The sequence below is a fragment of the Chrysochloris asiatica genome, unplaced genomic scaffold (genome assembly GCF_000296735.1).
Source record: "Chrysochloris asiatica unplaced genomic scaffold, ChrAsi1.0 scaffold00085, whole genome shotgun sequence".
Lineage (NCBI taxonomy): Eukaryota > Metazoa > Chordata > Mammalia > Afrosoricida > Chrysochloridae > Chrysochloris > Chrysochloris asiatica.
In genome coordinates, this window is record NW_006408603.1 from 2,443,444 (window position 1) to 2,464,255 (window position 20,812).

The 20,812-nt window shown below is 42.9% G+C and overlaps 2 protein-coding genes across 4 annotated transcripts in view; one reads left to right on the forward strand and one right to left on the reverse strand.

Annotated features, from left to right (window-relative positions):
* The window catches only part of DCLRE1B (DNA cross-link repair 1B), a 13,762-nt gene extending 7,579 nt beyond the window's left edge, over positions 1–6,183 (reverse strand). The window contains exons 1-3 of the mRNA XM_006865991.1: positions 5,995–6,183; positions 4,920–5,085; positions 4,115–4,297 (exon numbers count right to left, since the gene is read on the reverse strand). Of these exons, the coding sequence (XP_006866053.1) occupies positions 4,115–4,297; positions 4,920–5,085; positions 5,995–6,183 (538 nt within the window). The remainder of the gene's footprint in view (positions 1–4,114; positions 4,298–4,919; positions 5,086–5,994) is intronic.
* A 693-nt stretch (positions 6,184–6,876) lies between these two features.
* On the forward strand, positions 6,877–20,569 carry AP4B1 (adaptor-related protein complex 4, beta 1 subunit). 3 transcript variants are annotated; one of them, XM_006865892.1, is made up of 10 exons: positions 6,877–7,153; positions 9,983–10,207; positions 11,158–11,288; positions 11,676–11,823; positions 12,280–12,780; positions 15,337–15,416; positions 17,418–17,521; positions 18,337–18,544; positions 18,772–19,053; positions 19,815–20,250. In XM_006865892.1, the coding sequence occupies exons 1-10, from the start codon at positions 7,041–7,043 to the stop codon at positions 20,240–20,242; spliced, it is 2,220 nt and encodes a 739-aa protein (XP_006865954.1). In that variant the 5' UTR covers positions 6,877–7,040; the 3' UTR covers positions 20,243–20,250. The 3 variants fall into 3 exon arrangements, with proteins under 3 accessions (XP_006865954.1, XP_006865955.1, XP_006865956.1); XM_006865893.1 differs by having other exon boundaries at positions 6,963–7,153; positions 10,111–10,207; positions 19,815–20,569; XM_006865894.1 differs by having other exon boundaries at positions 7,011–7,153; positions 12,280–12,776; positions 15,333–15,416; positions 19,815–20,242.
* Positions 20,570–20,812: the final 243 nt, after the last annotated feature.

A 20,812-nucleotide genomic window follows, 5' to 3' on the forward strand; every position in this document is an offset into this window, starting at 1 on the left:
GCCCAGGATCGAACATTGTTTCGTTCTGCTGTGCATGGAGTCGCTATGAGTCGGTTCCGACTCGATGGCACCTGACAACAACAACAACAATTTCAGCTTAAGAAATGCTAAGTGTGTTCTTCCCTTTTGGTTTTCTAACTCCAGGTCTTTGTGTATATCATTGTAATGTTTTACTTTGTCTTCTCAAACCACCCTCTAAAATCTTCTGTTTAGTTCTTTTATCATTTCTTCCATTCTCTTTAGTTACTCTGCAGGTAGGTGCAATTTTCAGAATCTCTCGATATCCATTTTGATCTTTTTTATTTTTTTTTCTTTCCTGTCTTTTAAGCAACGTTTTGCTTTCTTTGTGCATGATATTCTTTATATTATCCCACTACTTGCCCAGACTTCAGTCATTAATGTTCAATGCACAAAATCTACACTTGAGCTGGTCTCTAGATTCAGGCGAGATGTACTTAGGATCACCCTTTGGTTCTTGTGGCATTGCATTTTTTTTTCAGTTTCAACTGGAATTTGCAAATGGGCAATTGAGGGTCTAGTCCACACTCAACCCCTGGCCTTGTTCTGACTTTTCATACTGAGCTTCTCAACCATCCCTTTCCATATATGAAGTCAACTTGATTCTTATGTATTCTGTCTGATGAGGTCCACAGGTATAGTCACCATGTTGTTGAAAAAAGATTATTTCCAATGAGTGTTTGGTCTTGTAAATTTCTTTCATACGTTCTCTGCCATTGTTTCTATCACCAAGGTCATATTTTCCAACACCCAATCATTCTTCATTTTCAATTTTCACATTTCAATCACAAATTATCAGTGTGTCTTGATTGCATGTTTGATCAATTTCAGGCTGAAAAAGGTGGTAAAAATCTTCAACTTCTTCATCTTTGACATTAATGAACTGCCTATTTGTCATATGTTAGTTGTTTTTGTGTTGCTGGGATGCTGGAAGCTATCCCAGTAGGGTCACCTATGGTGGCCAGGCTTCAGCAGAGCTTCCAGACTAAGAAAGAGTAAGAAGAATAACCTGGTGATCTACTTCCAAAAATAACTGGCCAGTGAGAAAACCTTATAGGTAGGAGTAGAACACTGTCTGATACAGTGCTGGAAAATGAGCCCTTTCGGTTGGATGGCACTCAAAATGCAACTGGAGAAGACCTACCTCCTCAAAGCAGAGGCAACCTTAATGACATGGGTAGCGTTAAGCTCTCAGTCAGGACTGCATTTGCTGATGTGTTAAGACCTGAAGTGAGAAGAAATAGTTGCACCTACCTGTTTGTAATCAAAATATGAATCAAGAAAAACTGCAAGTCGTTAAAAATGAAATGGAATGTTTAAAGGTTTTAGTGGTTTAGGCATTAGTTAGCTGAAATGGACTGGTACTGACCATTCTGAATCATACAGTCATATGATCTACTATGCCGGGAATGACAAATTGAAGAGAGACACTTCACTGGCAAAAAAAAAAAAAAAATCCAAGATCTATCCTGAGTTACAACACTGTAAGTGATAGGATGATTTCCACACAACTAGGAGGAAGACCAAGTAGCTCTGGTAGTGTAGTGGTTATGAATCGGACTGCTAATCTCATGGTAAGCAGTTCAAAACTACCAGCTGTTCTGCAGGAGAAAGATGAGGCTTTCCACGCCCATAAAGGTTTATAGCCTTGGAAACCCTGTACAGGGTCACTATAAGTCGGAACCAACTCCATGGCACATAACAACAACAACAACAACAGGAGAAGGAAGACTGGAGTCCTGGTGTGGCGTGGTGGGTTAATGCTCTGGACTGCAAAGTTGGTTTGAACCACAAGGTCAGCAGTTCAAACTCACCAGATGCTCCTTGGAAACCCTGTGCAGGGTTGCCATGGGTTGGAACCAATTTGAACAACAAATCAATACAACTATTATGACTATTATTTCGCTTGACTCACCAATCAGTGTCCAACTCAAGCACCTGGAAGAATCTGAAGATTTTTTACCAACTTCTGCAGTTTGAAATGGATTGATCTGGGATATAGTGTTATTGTTGTTAAGTGCCATGGAGTAGGTTCCAACTCATAGCAACCCTGTATAGGGTTTCTAAGGAGTAGCTGGTAAGATTGAACCGCCGACCTTGTAGTTCAAACCAACCTTGAGGTCCAGTGCATTATCCCACAGCATCACACAGGGGGTTTATTAAATATTTACAAAATTAATCAAACCCCTACCACAGCACCCTTTTAGACAGTTGTGCCTCTGTGTAAATTCTGCACTGAAAAGTCAAAGACTGGGTGGTTGTTCTTGTTGCTGTGGAGTCAGTTCTAAATCATGGTGACCCTTTATAGAGTTTCTGACTTCCAGGATGAATACTAACTTAAGAAATAGCCCCTACTCTCAGGACTGCTTGAATGCTTATGAAGAAATAAAAGATCAATGAGGAGAATGTTGTCAGTGTCATTGAGGTGTACGTGTAGAAATTGTTGAATGGGTGTATGATCCGATGTGGTATTTTTACCAGTAATAAATACTGAAGGAAGAAATAATATGCTATGATTATTTCTTTCTTCAATGGTTATTCAATATTTATATGACCTGATGGATATATTTTCACTAAAAATAAATATGGAGGAAGAAAGAAATATCATCGGATCATACACCCATTTAACAATTTTCTACACGTGCACTTCAATGACACTGACTACATTCTCCTCATTGGTCTCTTATTTCTTCATAAGCATTCAAGCAATCCTGAGAGTAGGGGCTATTTCTCAATTAAGTTAGTAATCATCCTGGAAGGCTACACAATTTTGTAATGCTTTTGTTTATCCTTGCTTGGAAACTCCTTTCAGAATTGAGGCAAATTGTTTAAAAGTATTCATAATGGTGGCAAATCATTTTACTTCTGAGGATTTGTTACAATTTTAGAAACACCAAAAAAATAATTTAGAACTAAATCTATTCTATTTTTTAAAACTAAAAGGTGATTTTCATGAACTACCTCCTAAGACTACTTCAAAAGAAGAGTTCCAAAACTATTCTGTAACATTGTAGAATCACTAGAACAGGTATGTAGCTGGGTTGTTATTGTTGTTGTTTTTTTCTCTCTCTCAAAGTATTGAATTTAAAGCACAGCATTCATTTAAAGTCTATACTCTGATCAATTTCATTCATTTATATAATACATATTTTGAATGCCTATGTCAGCTCTTCTGTGGGAGAAAGATAAAACTGTCCGCTCCCGTAAATATTTACAGTTTGGGAAACCCTAAGGAGCAGATCTACTGTGTCCAATAGGGTCCCTATGAGTCGGAATTGACTTGATGGTAGTGGGTTTATGGATCAGGCATTGATGTAGGCATTTGGAATATATACAGAAGTAAAACATCATGGAGCTTATATTCTAGCAGAGGGAGATAAGACAGTAAAGAAAGAAGTTATGTTAATACATGACAAAGTAATAAATACAATTTTGTCCTTCCTATTTAAACGCCTTCAACAGCTCTTTATATTTAAGAACAATAGTGATATTTAGGAGCAAGTTCAAAATAGCTTACAAGCCATCTTTGGTCCGGCACCCACCACTCTACCCTTCACCCACTTTGCTTCTGTCATGCAGGATGCTGCTTCTCAATAGCATAAATATAAATGCGCCTTCCCACCTTCATCCAGTCCTGATGTAGCGCTCTGGGTTAAAGCACTGGACTGCAAGGTTAGGTTGAACCGCAAGGTTGGTGGTTCAAGTTCACCAGCCACTTCTCGGAAACCCTATACAGGGTTACCATGAGTTGGAACCAACTTGCCAGCACTTAAGAACAATGACCTTCATCCATACTCGCAAGGAAAAACTGCCGTGTGTGTCGCAGGGAATGCGTGCATGCTGCCCACATTTGAAAAAATGCATCGTCTACTGGAAGGTGATGAGTGGTATGAAAAAGAGAAAATAGAACGTTGTAGGGGATCAGGTGGCAACAATACAGGAATGGGCTGAGGTGGTGTGCAGGTTGTTTTAAATAGGAGATAGGCGAAGCTTTCATGGTGGAGGTGAGATCTGCATAAAGAATTGAAAGTTGTGAGAACCCTCAAAGAACCTAGATTCACTGGCTATGGGTGAAAAAAGGAAAGGAACCACTCACCAATCTTTATATTATGCTGTGGGTGCTTTCGAATGAGTTCAATAATCTGACGAGTAGCTTCTTGTTGAGAAGGAACAACAAGGGCTGGGTTGCAATTAGTGTTGTCTAGGTACAAGATATGGATCTGCTTCCCCACTCTCAGGGCTGGCTCCTTTAACATGGATGGTGTATATCGAAAATCACCTGGAACAATATAAGGGGTGGGGGGCAGCAGTGCAGATTATATAAAGAGGTTGGGGTGGGGTAGCTTGCTTGGGAATCCCATAACAACTTCTGTTATTATCCCAGGAAGTCTCAGGATTTGGTCAACATCTCCCAATTCGTAAAAGGGATGGTCCCTGATCCAGAAGGTATCCGGGAGAATAGCTCATGGTCACTGGATGACCACGGAGACAAAAGACTAGAAGACAGACTTCTCCCAATCCCAACAACAGATGTGTGCTTGTTTACTGGCTATGGGAAAACTATCATCTGGTTAGGTAGGGGACTTCTTTGTGTACACCTTCTTTATCTCAAGGTCAGTAGTTCGAATCTACCAGCTGCTCTATGGAAGAAAGATGAGGCTCTCTGTTCCCATGAAGATTTATAGTCTCTGAAACCCTAAATAGGGTGGCTATGTGTTAGAACTGACTCCACGGCACATACCCAACAATCACCACACAAGCGGGAAACTGACCAAGAAAGGGACACTGTTCTTGTATGAAATGAAGGCAGACAGCCTCATGTCCTCTATTAGGTGTAAAGGCTGCTCAAGAAAATTAGTGTCTGTACTGGGAAGGTGGCAGGGACCTCTCAGGACACCCACCTGTGTAGAGGATGGTTCCAAAGTATCCTTCAAAGAGAAACATGACAGAGCCAGGGCAGTGATTGGCATCGATGAGGGTCACAGTCATGGTTTCTTGACCAATTTCATCTAAAGGTAGTACATGGCTCTCACCGACTTCCAAGGCCCGGATCCACTGCTTAGATACCTGAGAAAACAGCCAGTCATACCAGTGACCACAAAACTCTCCTCCCTGGGCCAGGGGCTATCCCTTTCCCAAATTAAATCCTGAGATTCCCTGGAGCAGCAGTTGTAATGGGGGATCCCAAGCAATCAGTCTTTACTCCTTCCTCTTTCCGACCCCACCCTTTGTACCACTTTGTTGTTGTGTTGTGAAGTGCTGTCGAGTGGGTTCCGACCCATAGCGACCCTGTATAGGGTTTCCGAGGAGCAGCTGGTGAGCTTGAACCCGTGGACTTGTCAGTTCAAACGGCTTTGCAGTCTGGCGCATTAACCCACAGCGCTACTCCAGGGCTCCTTGTACAAAGTTAGGAGTTCAGAAAGCAGTGCAGTCGGGGATTCCAGCGCTTTCCTGATTACAATCCCTTTGGGTACTTGATTTTCAGAAATTCCAGCCAAATTTCCAAGACTTGCACTTACAAATCAGATGGGATGTAAGAGAGAAGGGGACCCTGGAGATTGTGTATTCACAGGGACTTCAAAAGTTTGCGGAAAAATGCCATTCTCATTTCATTCCAGTTTTCCAAGAACTTTTCGAAGCCCACCCAAATTTAACCAACACATTTGGCAGATTCTTAAAAGTAGGAAAGTTTGGGGATCACTAGCCTAATTATGTGAAAGGTATGGATAGTGTACCTTCTTCCCACAGCTTGACTAAAAGAGTCCCCCAATAAGCGCTGAAATATTATAAATTGCCTATTGGAAGCCATATTCATATCATGAGATAAAGGCGCACTTCTGGGTTCAAACAACTCACAAATCTGGAAGATCGGTTAGGCTCCGTGGCTGGGACACATACCTCTCCCCCTCCCCCTAGAAAAGTCCCTACCCAGAAGCCTAGCCTAGTTCTCCGGAGGCTGACTCCAGCCCCTCATACCTGTAGGCGTCGATGCAAGAGGTGGGCAGTGATTGGGGAGCAGTAGAGGGGCTGGGCCCAGGTGCTAGACAGGCCCACCGTGTGGTCCGAGTGCATATGCGACAAAAAGAAAAGCCGCGCGGAACCAGCCCGGCGCAGGCTCCAAAAGTCCACAGCGATGGGAGTATGGGGGATCAGGGCCCCGTTCATGGTGACAGTGGGATCTTTGTGAGGATAGAGTTCCCGCGTGAGGCTTCCACAACGGCGCCCAGAAAAAAGTCATGCTGGGGCAGTAACAGAGCCAGGCATCCTCAGGGATAGTCAGTCTAGTGAAGGATGACGTTTACCACGGTGGGTAGAAAGAAGGAAACGGTCATGCCCAGAGGGCACTGGGTGGGATGTCAAATCACAGAACAGAGGACAGAGCGCCACTCCCACTCGCGCGGGAACCGGGGCCGGGCACTCAAAGCGCGCGCTGCTGGGCGGAGACAGGCTGAAGTAGCCGATTTCCGAACACCCGTCAGAGGGAGCCGTGCGGCTGCGCCTTGAGGTGAAAGGTTTGGGGAAGGGCGCCCTAAGGTCGGAGTCTAGGTACAGCTCGGCGCTCGCAGGGAGAAGGTGAATGGCAGCTGCTCTGTGTGATCTCTCCGTGATGGGGCGGGACTTCCGGAGAAAGCCTGATTGGGTGTATCCGTGAGGGCAACACGCGGAGGCTCTAGAAAGGCTGGGACTAGGGGAGAAAGGAGGGGGGCTGCAGGCTGGCGGCTGTGGGGTCGGAAATCGGACTGGGGGCTGAGAGGCCATTGTCGTGGGCAAGGTCTTTGGGCGGAGCGAACTAAATTGGCGGTCTGGAGAAGGGTCGAAAGTGAGGCTTTCCGGGGAGGGAAGAGGGTTGAGTAGCCGAGGACCAGGATTCGGGCCCTGGGGTAGTCTAGGCTGGGGTGCAGTCACGCATGTCGTCTGTTTGCTGACACATTTTCTTTACGCAGGTTCCCAATCAAGGGCTAGAAGGAACACGAGTTACCTAGGTGGGATCTGTGGGAGCTACCCCGCGACTGTTGCAAAAAATGCCGTACCTTGGCTCAGAGGACGTGGTGAAAGAGCTGAAGAAGGCTATGTGTAACCCTCACATTCAGGCTGATAGGCTGCGCTACCGGAATGTCATTCAGCGAGTGATTAGGTATCGCCCCCAGCTCTCCCACTGCAGCCCCCATCCGAGCCCTCTTCCCTAGGCCATTCAGAGTGAGTAAATGAACTTTCATACCAGGCACTTCTGTGATGTGATTTTCATCCTGTTTCTTTGGAGTGCCATGGCTGTCGCCCTTGTGAAACTTCTTTTACTCCCCTAGGTGATTTAATTCGTATCATAGGCCCTATACTCCGAAGATTCCTGGATTTTTGTCTAGTCCAGGCCTCCTTTCTTAGCTTCTGACCCACATATTCTACTGCCTGATTGCCGTTTCCACCTGGATAACTCATCGCAACCAAAAGACCCAGCCCATTGCCATGTCAGTAACCCTAGACGGATCCTGTTAAATGCCGTCAAGTCGACCCATAGCGACCCTGCATAGGGTTTCCAAGGAGCGACTGGTGAGCTTGAACCACCGAGCTTGTACTTCAAATGGCTTTGCAGTCTGGCGCATTAACCCACAGCGCCACACTAGACGGACCTTGTAAGAGAGTTTAACTGCCCCATAGGGCTTCTAAGGCTGTAATCTTTACAGAAGCAGACTGCCACATCTTTCTCCTACTAGTAGGTTCGAACTGCCAAACATTTGGTTAGCAACTGAGCACTTAACCTACAGCACCACCAGGGTTCCATAGCTTATCAAGTGCATGTCCAAAATAGCGCCTGCATCCTCCTCTCCTCCCCAAATATACTCTTCCATGTATATTTGTCTTGAATGTCACCACCATGTCAACCAAGCCATAAAGAAACTTGGGAGTCAACTTTGATGACACCTGGTTTGTCACTTCTCATGTCAGCTGGCATAGACTTAGTTCTTGTTTTTTTATTGGCACCGCTGTTTTAGTTTAGACCTTTATTCCCAAGGCAATTGCAGTACCTTACCTGGTGTGGTATTTGAGTTATAGTGTTGGAGAAGAATATTAAAGGTACCGTGGACTGCCAGAAGAATAAACAAATCTGTATTGGAAAAAATACAGCCAGAATGCTCCTTCGAAGCCAAGATGGCCAGATTTTGTCTCATACTTGAAGCATATTATCAGGAAGAACCAGTCCCTGGAGAAGGACATCAGACTTAGTAAAGGAGAGGGTCAGCAAAAAAGAGGGAGCCCCCCAGTGAGATGGGTTGGCACAGTAACAACAGCAATGGACTCAAGTGTAGCAGCAATTGTGAGGATGGCAGTGCTTTGTTCTGTTGTACATATGGTTGCCATGGGCCGGAAATAATTTGGTGTGGTGCTGTAGGATAAGCACTGGCTGCTAACCACAGGATTGCAGTTTCAAACCCACCAGCTGCTCCTCAGAAATCCTATACAGGGTCACTATGAGTTAGAACTAATTTAACCAAAATCCTATAAGGGTCCCTATGAGTTGGAACTGACTTACCGCACTTAACAACAACCAGCAGTCCCCTGGCCTCATTACAGTTAAAATAATTATCTCAATATGCAAATCTAGACGTTTAGCTTTATTGCCTACTGTGGTTCTTAAACTTTAGTATATACAAAAGTCCTTTGATATGCTAATTTTTAAATATAAATCTTTTTAGTAGAATGGAGTGGAGCCCAGGAATCTTCATTGTTAACAAATATCCCAAGTGATTCTGATTATTGTTAAATGCTTTTGAGTCAGTTGGGACTCATAGTGACCCTGTATAGGGTTTTGGAGGATTGGCTGGTGAATTTGAAACGCTGATCTTGCAGTTCAAACTGGCCTTGCAGTCTGGTGCATTAACTTGCAGCACCACACCATGGTTGTTGTTGTTGTTGTTAAGTGCCGTCGAGTTGATTCTGACCCATAGTGACCCTGTATAGGGTTTCCAAGGACTAGCTGGTGAGCTTGAACCACCGACCTTGCAGTTCAAACAACTTTATAGTCTGACGCATTAACACACAGCACCACACCAGCTAGAAGACCACAATTTGAGAAACAGTGAATGAACAGAATAAAATTCAAACTTCTTATAGCACCGAAGGAACACTCAACCTAATTCAACTACCTACCTACAGACTCTCAAAAGAATACCATTTTGTTCATGTCTGCATGCCTCATAACTTGTGTGACTGCTCTTATCATGGCTGCCTAGTGAGCGCCTGCTCATTCAGCTCAAGTATTGTTTCCTCTGTGAAGAAAACCTTTTTGACTTCTTGGAAGTATCAGTCCTCTGGATTCCCTTCCCACTTTGCACATTACTTCTGTCATAAGACTTTGGCATATTGTAGTGTAATTAGAGGGAGCGCAGTGGTGCTGTAGGATAAGTACTGAGCTACAAACCACAAGGTCGATGGTTCAAGCCTACCAGCTGCTCTGTGGAAGAAAGATGAGGCTTTCTGTTCCTACAAAAATGAGTCCTGGTGTGGTACTGTGGGATAAGCATTATATTATTAATTGCAAGGTTGGTTCATACTCACCAGTCACTCAGAAACCCTATATAGGGCCACTATGAGTCAGAACTAACCTCAATGGAACGGAACAACAAGAACAGTGTAATTAGGGATGTTCTTTTCTGGCTTCTTACTACACTTTAAGCCCCTACAGGTCTGAGATATCCCGTCTTCAAGATTGTGTCCCCAAAGCATATCCTTAGAATGTAAAATCTCAATTTCACTGAAATGTCTTAGGGGTTGAAAAAGTATTTATAGAATATGAATAGAGAAACAATTTTGTAGGCCATGGTCTAGAGTATTGAGTAATATAATAGACAAGGTTAGGCCAGCTTGCTTCCTCCTAACACATCTGATTAGATAAAGGCATACATAAATAAACTCCCTCTGGTAGGTTGGGGATTTTGTATTTAATTCTTGCCATGTGTCTTGGTTTCAGGCATATGACTCAGGGATTGGACATGTCTGGTGTTTTCATGGAAATGGTGAAGGCCAGTGCCACTGTAGATATTGTTCAGAAGAAGTTGGTTTATTTGTACATGTGCACATATGCCCCCCTGAAACCAGATCTGGCTCTCCTTGCCATTAATACACTGTGCAAAGACTGCTCAGACCCCAATCCAATGGTCCGAGGGCTGGCTCTGCGGAGTATGTGCAGCCTCCGGTGAGTATCCTCCTTCCCTTCCCCTTCCTCAGTGACTGATGAATTCAGGAAGACATGGAACAAGTGTCTAATAAGACCAGTTTATTTAATCTCCTTAATACTGGAGAAAACACGATAGAACCGTAAACTCAGAATTACTGCCATTGCTTTGACTTAAGAAACTGTTTTGTTAATGACATTTATCCATTCTCATCCTCAGTGAACTATTTCTTAGATTTTGGTTAAAATTTTCTAAACACAGTTATGTCTATGTCTTTTGTACTTCCTTTGCAAGGAGTCCTGGTGGCATAGCAGTTAAGCACTTGACTGCCAACCCAAAGATCTGCATGGTTTGAACCCACCAGCCACTATACTGGAGAGAGCTATTACAGTTGGCTTCTATAAAGCTTGCAGACTTGGAAACCCTGTGGGTCACTTCTCTGCCCTTACAGGGTTACTGTGGGTTGGAATCAACAGCAACAGCTTTGGTGTTTTTGGTTTGATACTGCCTTTGCAGACTGCTGGTGTGGCGCTGTAGAATAAGTACTGGACTGCTCACTGCAAGGTCAGTGGTTCAAACCTACCAGTCGCCCTTTGGAAGCCCTGTTCAGGGTTGCTATGTTACCTGCAACAACTGCCTTTACAAAACTATTACAAATGAAATGGCTTTTTAAGTTTGGCAGAAACTTTCTCTTAATTCTTCAAGATTTGATAGGTGCACATTCAAACATCTACTAAATCCTCTACTAATATGTTGTTAAGTGCCATCGAGTCGGTTCCGACTCATAACCACCCTATATAAGGATTCCAAGGAGCAGCTGGTGAATCTGAACTGCCAGCCTTGTGGTTCACAGTCCAGTGCAGATCCTACAGCACCATACCAGGAATAACAGGTGTCATGTGTAACTGGTGTTAAGTTAGGGCAGAAGTAATATTTCAGGATCTGGCTGACTCCAGCATATGTTGTTTAGGATGCCTGGTGTGCAGGAATATATCCAACAACCTATTCTCAACGGTTTACGGGACAAGGCTTCATACGTCAGGAGGGTGGCGGTCCTTGGCTGTGCTAAGATGCATAATCTTCATGAAGACTCTGAAGTGGGTATGTTTCAGTGTAATCCATTACCATCAATTTTTATTTGCGCTTCTGTTGTATGCACGACTTTGTGAATGATTTAGTAGCTTTGGTAGAAATAATGATGTAGCCCCACTGGTAAACATGTTTCTCTCTGTAAGACGCCGGATTTGATATTTTCTGAGGTTAAAGAGGTCCTTTCTTCTAGACCCAATGAACACCTTGGCCTTAGTTATATAGACTAGGCTGGAGATGAGGATTTGTTGCCTTGTATTTTGTTATTGTCTCTTTTATTTTGTTGCCATTTGACTTTGTAAAAGCTCTGCTTTGCCTGCCTGGAGTTACTACCTTGGCTCTATCTCTGTGATACTGAAGCTTTTTTTCTTTACCCAAGATCTTGGTTCTCTTTTGTAGATGGTACCTTGGTAAATGAGTTATACAGTTTGCTGCGTGACCAGGATCCGATTGTGGTTGTGAACTGCCTGAGGTCTCTAGAGGAAATTCTGAAACATGAAGGGGGCGTTGTCATCAATAAGCCCATTGCCCATCATCTCTTAAATCGGTTTGTATAGCACAGGGATTTGCACCTGGCGGGACCTTGTTGATGTGTGCAATTAAGGAGCGGTCTTGAACAACTTCTGTAGGGTAAAAACAAAAGTGCACTGTAACTGTTAACTGTGGTGACAGGTTTTAGCTGCCTCTATAGCCATTGTGTCTCCCAAACTAAGCCATTTATGCTGCCTTAAATTGTAGAGACTCTGGGTCCAGGGAACACTGATGACATCTTTCATCTCAGATGAGTATGCATTTGTAGTGTCAGCTCATCTTTGAATTTGTAGCCTAATTTGTTTAAGCTTTAATCAAGTAGTACATAAAAAGGATGTTTCATTTATAGCAGAGCCTATTTTTAAGAATCCTTCTCACGTTTTGATGTACAGCCAACTGATGACATGGCAGTAGAAGGAGGTGTTCCTCATTTTGTTGCTAAAATCGTGTTTTTGTTTCCTCTTTTGGATAGAATGTCAAAACTGGACCAGTGGGGCCAGGGTGAAGTATTGACCTTTCTGCTCCGCTACCAGCCACGTAGTGAGGAGGAGCTGTTTGACATTCTCAATCTGTTAGACAGCTTTCTCAAGAGCAATAGTCCAGCTGTGGTGATGGGGGCCACCAAACTTTTCCTGATCTTGGCCAGAAATTTCCCCCACGTACAAAAGGATGTACTTGTGCGAGTCAAGGGCTCTTTGCTTGCTGCCTGTTCTTCGGAGAGCCGCGAGCTCTGTTTTGCTGCCCTCTGCCATGTGCGCCAGATCTTGCATAGTTTGCCGGGTCACTTCAGCACTCACTACAAGAAGTTTTTTTGCTCTTACTCGGAGCCCCACTACATCAAGCTGCAGAAAGTGGAGGTGCTGTGTGAGCTGGTGAATGATGAGAATGTGCAGCAGGTGTTAGAGGAGCTCCGGGGGTACTGCACTGACGTGTCTGCCGACTTCGCACAGGCTGCCATCTTTGCCATAGGTAGGTAGCTGCTGTTTTTCCTTCTTGAGTGCCAAAACCAGCCAGCTAGGAAGCTGTTGCCAGAGCAATTCTAGAGGCCAAAAGAGAATGAATTATGTATGCTTCAGAGACCAGATGCCCTGAACCAAAGACTTGGGTCAGTGACTACAAACAAGGAGGGGAAAAGGGCTTTTTTACTGCCATATGTTCTGGGATAGAGACTATAGGTATCTTCATTTTAAATTAACTTAAGTCACAACACTTAGAATTTATATTGTCTTTTGTTGTGTATGATCAAAAATGTTTTCCTGGGGACATTCAGGGAAAGAGGACAGGTTTTATTAACATTTATTTTACTTAAAATTATTTTTTAACTTTTTATTGTGAATTGGGAAAAGGTTTACAAAGCAAATCAGTTTTCCATTCAATAGTTCATTCACAATAGCAAAAAAATAGAGACAGCCTAAATGTCCATCAATAGAAGGATGGTTAAACTGATACATACACATAATGGAATACTATGCAATGATGAAGAATAACGGTGAATGTGTGAAACCTCTCAACCTGGATGTGCCTGGAGGACATTATGCTGAGTGAAATTAGTCAGTCACAAAAGGACAAACATTGTATGAGACCACTATTGTAAAAACTCAAGAAAAGGCTTTCATGCTAAAGGAAACATTCTTTGATGGTTACCAGGGGTAGGAGGGAAGGGAGAATAATTCACAGGTTACAGGGTTGTTGTCAAGTGTCGTGGAGACATGTGTTAACCTGGGTGACAAGGAGGACACTATACAAGAAGAGACAGGTTAACAGAAGAATGATGCAGACACCTGAGGTATGCAAAGGCTAAAGGGGTGAATGGTGACCTTGGAACAAGAGTGTTCTGCAGGGAGAGACATGGACAGAGACACAGGCTGAATGGATATGAGAAGAGGAGTGGGAGCATACCCACATATATATGAGGGTGTAAAAGAGGATGTTTATACATGGATACTTATCATTGATGCAAACACACCTATGAATGTGGTGGAGCATACAGGGGACAAAATGATGAAACGTCTTAAAGATTATCAAACATCTTAAGCCAACGAGTTGCTGGACCTGGAGGCTCAGGACCATAGTCTCAGGGAACACAATGGTCAGTTGGCATAACAAAGCCCACAGAGACAATGTTCTACATCTTACTTTGGTGAGTAGCATCTGGGATTTTAAAAGCTCATGAGTGGCTATCTAAGGTTCAACTATTTGTCTCTCCATGTGTGGAAGAAAGAAGAGTGATAAGAATAGAAGAAGCTTGGAATCAATTAGTCCAGTAGACTAATGGAGCATGTGAACAACAGTCTCCACAACTCTGAGACCAGAAGAACTAGATGATGCCCAGTTACCACTGCCAACAGCTCTGAAAGGGATCACATTAGAAGGTCTGGGATAGATCGGGAGAAGATATGGAATAAAACTCAAAATTATTAAAAAAAAAAAAAAGACCAGACTTAGTGATCAAAAAGAGAGTGGAGGAACCTGAGACTGTGGCCTTCGACTACCCTTCAGGTCTGGAAAGGAACTCACCCTTCATGGCCTAATTTTCAGCCAAGCAGTGGATAGGTTTATAGAGGGGACAACAACCCTAGTAAGGTATGCTCACCATGAAATGGTCAATTATTCAAAATCAAAAGGGCAATGTTTACCTAAGGACAAAGTTGGGAAAGGATGGGAAGGAAGGTGGAATGGAAATAGGAACCCCAGGGAGGAAGTGGGATAACTGTTGTTACATGGAGAGGATTGCAATCATTGAGAGGAAACAAAGTTTATGATTTGTTGAATGTCAAAATGATGATCTTGTCTGTTAAAAAAAAGAGAGAGAAGAAGAAGTAGACAAAGAAATGTAGCCACGAAAAGATGATTGATTTGCCTAGAGGTCATAAAATTCTGGAACTGGAAGTTAGCCATCTAGATCCAAAGCCTAATACCAATTCACCAGCCATTTATTGAGCTTCACCTATCATCTTTATATTGTGTTGACTACAAACTAACACAGAATAAATTCTAAATCTATAGACATTTTCCTACTGTCCATCTAGACTTTAAGGGTAGAATGATTTATGAAATGAACACAGTTGGGAAGCTAAGTTTTGGAGGGCTAAATAGAGAAAGAGGAGGGACTCTTCATATTTGGAGTAAACTATGATTATGAGTCCAGGCAGAGAAGAGGGAGCAAAGAGGAGAGTAGACACTCTGCAGTCCGATTGCTTTCAGGAGTTCCCAGTGGGAACATTCCTGTACAGCCATGTTGCAATAAGCAATGTGCCTTATGTTTTGCTACCACGTGAATACCTTTGTTATGGAATGTTTTCCAAGGGAAATTTTTGTATTGTTTACTTAAAAAAAAAAAAAGAAGATCCACTCTTAACAAAACTTCCTTGATAGCAAGCTTAGAATCTTTAAAAAGTAAGGGACTTTTTTTTTTTGGAAGATGTTTCTGGTCCCCTTTGTCTTCGGCTGGAGGGAAGTGATCTTAGAATGAGGTCCTGGTATTTAACCTGATGGCTTTCTCTCTGTATTTTCTTCCTCTGTTAGGAAGCATTGCCAGGACCTACACAGACCAGTGTGTGCAGATTCTGACGGAGTTGCTCAGCCTTCGACAAGAGCACATCACCACAGGTAACGGCTACCTTTTCAGATTTTTTGTCAAGAGTTTGGACTCTAGTAGTTGCTCAAGAAATATTTATTGTTGAATAAATCATTGACAGTTGTTTTTAAAAAGCTCTTCCTTGTGTTATTGTCTGTTCCTATTGGAGAGGAAACACAGGGTGTAGAGTTTTTAGGCTGCTACAAGTCTATAGGGCTGTACTGTGTGTAGATAATGGATGGGTGCTAGGATGACCTTCCTTGACCCTCGTATCACCTTGTCACCTCACCATTACCCCCTCTTTTTTTTTTTTTTTTTTCTCGTAAACTTTAGTTTGAATTGAGTGATAGTTTACATGGCAGAACATTCGATTTGCACTCAACCAGTTGTAATTTGTTTCATTGCAGCAGTGATTATAATCTCTTCCATGGACCATTGATTAACAGTAATTGCCTCTATTATCTCTCTCTTTTTTTTTTTTTATGTACACAAAAACACTCAGGAATATATAATCATTTAAACAACTGAAGGGCACATTCTGCAAGCCTGCCTCCTGCCCTCCAGCACACAGACTTTCTCTTTCCATGAGTCTAGAGTCCTCAGCTGCTCTATCTCTTCATGCCATCACCTCTGCCTCCATCTCTGGAGTCACTACTTCTCTGATTAGGATCCTATATTCCGTTCATGCTCTTCCCTCTTGATGGTCCTAGAGTCCACTGTTCCTGGAAAGTAAGATTAACTACTCCCCATTTTTTGTTACACTCTTCTACCTTTACAGTTGTGATAATTGCAATTAGTCATAACAGGTACTAACTATTAAATTAAAAGAATCCTATCCCCATCCCCTTTCACCTGACCTGTCTAGACAAGATGAAAATTGTTCAATGGGAATTCTAGCTTCCCCCCCTCACTCTGAAACTAAACTCACTTTTGAAAACTTGTAAACCAGTCACTTCATGCCTTTATAACCCCTCCCCCCCATTTTAGGTAGCCAATGTGGCCCCCACTTTCAAGGTGATCTGGTAGCGCAAATGAAAGGCTAGCAGTTCAGACACACCCAGCTACTCCACAGGAGAAAGACCTGGCAGTCTGTTCCCAGGGCAGTTCTACTCTGTCGCATGGGGCACCATGAGTTGAAATCCACTTGATGGTCACTGGCCACAATGACCCCTCTCTTAGGTGTCCTTGGGTAGCGCAGATGGTTAAGTGTTCAGCTACTAACTGAAAGGTTGGCAATTCCGATCTCCCCAGAAGCACCTTGGAAAAGAGGCCTGGAGATCTATAGCCATTGAAAACACAGTGGAGCGTAGTTCTATTCTGAAACACATGGGGTCATCAGGAGATGGAATTAACTCAATGGCAATAGGTACCCCTGTGTTTGCTTATGGAAGTCTGCTATAGGCAGTGTCATCCAGGGCTGGGATGAGGGTAAGGCAAGTGAGATGCTGTTGTTGTTAGTACCGTTGAGTCGGTTCTGTCTCATAGTAGCTCTGTTTAGGGTTTCCGAGGACTGGCTGGTGAGTTTGAACCACCAACCTTAGAGTTAGTAGTGTATTGCTTATCCTACAGTATCACAGCAGGATTCCAGTGAGATGCCTAGAATGCAAAATATAAGAAGACTTTCACTCTCAGGTTTGTGCAAGTGCCACCTGTGAGTATCTGCTTACATTTTGCACTCTGCATATTGCTTGCCTCACCTTACCCTGGCCCTGGTGGCTCCATTCATCATATCTTCAGAATATCAATCAACAGTAGCATCACTGCCTTAAGTTTGCATACATCTTTAATTTTCCCATAGTACTTTCCCATGCACTTGCTCATTTATTCCCATGACAATCTATGAAGAACAACCTTCATTCAAGAAATTATTGCCTATGTTAGATATTTCCCAAATAATCATTGATCATCACCTTCAACACCCATTCTACAGAAATTCACCCCAAATTCTAATCTGAGTACATTATCTCTGAAGATTCCTTACAGCATGGAGGCGGCTTTAACCCTGTGTTCTTGTGCTTTGGGCTGTATTGTAGCGGTGATGCAGACTTTCCGAGACCTGGTTTGGTTGTGCCCCAAGTGTACTGAAGCGGTGTGTCAGGCCCTGCCCGGCTGTGAGGAGAACATCCAAGACAGTGAGGTAGACTGTAATCCTCCATGGCTTCAACGCAGAGGGGGTTGCTGGGGACTCTGCCCTCTGAAATGGAATCTCATTGTTCTGCCTACTCAGCATCTGAAGTGAAAACTCCTAGATATAAATGGATTCTAAATTATGAAAACATCAGGATTTATGTATGGTTTATATTACATGATACTTTGATACTATTATTCTCTTGAACAGTTTTGAATCAGAGATTTAGAGTATGGACTTTTCAGCTGGAATAAGAATCAGAATCACCTGTGAAATTTTTTTCACAAAAAAATCAGTTTTGGACTTCACCCTACCCAGACCTACTGACTTAAAGTTTCAGGGTTATGGGGTCCTAAACTTGTATGAAGGGACTTCAAGAAGTTCATGGAAAATGAAATTGAAAGATAATGGAATTTTTACATGAACTTTTTGAAGCCCCCTTGTATATTTTTAATAAGCTTCACTGATGACTGTGATAACCATTTTCTTGAAGTCATTCTTCAAGAAAATGGTTGAGTCTGTTAGTAGCTTCTACTGACACATTAAACCCCAAATTGGAGCAGAGGCCCCAAAGCTGAGGAAGCCTGAACATTATAGGTATGAGTCTTGAGACTCTCTCTAGTTTCATTCCCTCTTGTGCTTTGGAATTGCATTCCTGTTTGTTGTAGGAGGTGTAGTGGGTGAATTGATACAAGGTGAAGTAAATAAAAAGATACACCTTACTGCTGATACTAGGTAAAAGGCAAACCCAGTCATTGTGTACTATGTCTTGTGTTCTGGCCAGCCAAGTGTTGAGTATCTGTTCTTATTCCTTCATTCTGTAGGGAAAGCAGGCACTTATTTGGCTGCTTGGGGTCCATGGGGAGAAAATCCCCAATGCTCCTTATGTGCTGGAAGACTTTGTGGAGAATGTGAAGTCGGAGACATTTCCAGCCGTAAAGATGGAGCTCCTCACGGCACTGCTGCGTCTGTTCCTCTCACGACCTGCTGAGTGCCAGGACATGCTCGGACGTTTGCTGTACTACTGCATAGGTAGGTACTTCGGAAAGAAATACGTGTAGTACTTGCCTGAACCCATAATGGAAATTCTCACAGCTTTCGTTGTTTGGTGAGTCAGGTCTGGGACCTGAGAAGAAGATATGAGTGTTTTCTAGTTTCCTCCTTCCTCCTTCCTTTTTTTTCCCCCTCAGTTATAGTTGGCATAGATAGTAGGAAAATGTTTTTGTTTTTAATTAACTCAGTCTGTTGTCTTACTTCAGAGGAAGAAAAGGATATGGCGGTACGGGACCGAGGTCTCTTCTATTATCGCCTCCTCTTAGCTGGTGTTGAGGAGGTTAAGCGGATCCTATGCAGCCCTAAATCGGACCCTTCTCTTGGACTGTTGGAGGATCAGGCAGAAAGACCTGTGAATAGCTGGGCCTCAGACTTCAACACACTGGTGCCAATTTATGGCAAAGCCCGCTGGGCAACTATCTCTAAACTCCAGTGGGCAGAGCACCATGGTCCAGAGCTTCCTAATACTGCATCCTTTGCCACATCAGGTAAAAATAGCGCTATGTTACATCTTATCATAATCAATCTGTTTTCTCTTTTGCAGTGATTGGTAGAAAGTAGACTGTCCTAGCTAAACCTCAGACTGCTACATGAATTTGAGCCTTTCGCAACAAGAAAGACATTCATCATTGATTATCTAAACCATTTATTCAAAGATAAAAATCACATTGTGTACTTTGGAGGATTTAGATTTAAAATGTGACTTGTATATTTTTAAATAGTAGCATGATTTGTTGTTGTTGAATGCTGTTGAGTCAATTCCGACCCATAGCTACCCTTTATAGGGTTTCCCAGGAGCAGCTGGTGAGCTTGAACTTCCGACCTTGCAGTTCAAACCGACTTTGCAGTCCACTACATTAACCCACAGTGCCATACCAGGACTCCAGTAGCAAGATAGTGTATTTTATTGTAAGGGAAATCTTAAGATTAGTTGTTGTTAAATGCCCTCGAGTCGATTCTGATCCATAGCGACCCTGTATAGGGTTTCCGAGGAGCAGCTGATGAGCTTGAACAGCCAACCTTGCAGTTCACATGGCTTTGCAGTCTGGCACATTATCAATGGAAACTTTTTTTTTTTTTAATCTGAAGGATAGTAACAGTAATAAAACAATTTAGGGTTAAGTCTTTTAGTGATTTCTTACTTAAATGAAATTATGGCCATCTTTGTAGTATTAAAAAAAATGAATAATAAAATTGTAGCTCCTATAAATTAAGCACTTCTCTTACACGAGCTTTCTGATCCTCTTAGGCCCCCTGATTCCTGAGGAGCACAAGGAGCAGATACAAGAACTCTCTGATTCTGGAGCCCTCACACTTGTCCCCAATCACCAGATTACTGCTGAGTATTTTGAGAAAACTTGGCTTAGCCTCAAAGTTGCTCACCAGCGAGTGTTGCCTTGGCAGGGAGCAGTTCATCCTGACACCCTCCAGGTGGCCCTGCAAGTCGTGAACATCCAGACCATCGCAATGAGCAGGTCTGGGGCTCAACCATGGAAAGCCTACCTCAGTGCTCAGGATGACACTGGCTGCCTGTTCTTAACAGAACTGCTGTTGGAACCCGAACACGTGGAAATGCATATCTCCGTGAAACAAAATGAGGCGAGGACAGAGACACTGAACAGTTTTATTTCCGTATTAGAAACTGTGCTTGGAACAATCGGAGACATAAAATCCTAACAGATTCTGGCTGCTTGTCCTGAGATGGATAGTTGTCAGAGTTCCTCAGTGTTTCCTATTAGAGCTGCTTGTAAATCCATGTGATGTCAGATGCAAAGGAGAATGGGAAATCTAGGAGTTAGTAGTCTTGTTTTTTCCCTTTTTCTCCCAAAGACTTAACTCCTCTTTTGCCTATGGCAAATAGTCCCACTTTCCATGATGATATTATAGAGAAAAATATTGGTAATGGAGATTGCAGTTTGGGGGTGGGGTGAGAATACAATTTGGATTTTTTTCTAATCTGTTTTAAGTATTGTTTTACTTAAAGACATCTGACGTTTGTGGAAACTGATTCTCTTACATGGAGTCATCTTTTCTACCCTGGATTATTACAATAAACTCTTGACTTACATTTCTACTCATGCTTTTTAGGCCAGGATCTAAAGTCCTCACATAGCATCGGAAGTCCTTTATATTGTGTGTTGTACTTACCTTTTCAGTGTAATGTCTCATCACTTGCCAAAACACCCTCTGTTCTGACAAAATAACTACTAGCAGTTCCCTGAATGCACCAAACTACCTTTCACCTCT

Excerpts from the sequence above, each read along its gene's own strand:
- AP4B1 (XM_006865892.1), top strand. The coding sequence starts at position 7,041 with ATGCCGTACCTTGGCTCAGAGGACGTGGTGAAAGAGCTGAAGAAGGCT. Across the intron at positions 12,781-15,336 it reads GCCATCTTTGCCATAGGTAG|CATTGCCAGGACCTACACAG; the intron begins GTAGCTGCTGTT and ends TCTGTTAGGAAG. Across the intron at positions 15,417-17,417 it reads ACAAGAGCACATCACCACAG|CGGTGATGCAGACTTTCCGA; the intron begins GTAACGGCTACC and ends GCTGTATTGTAG.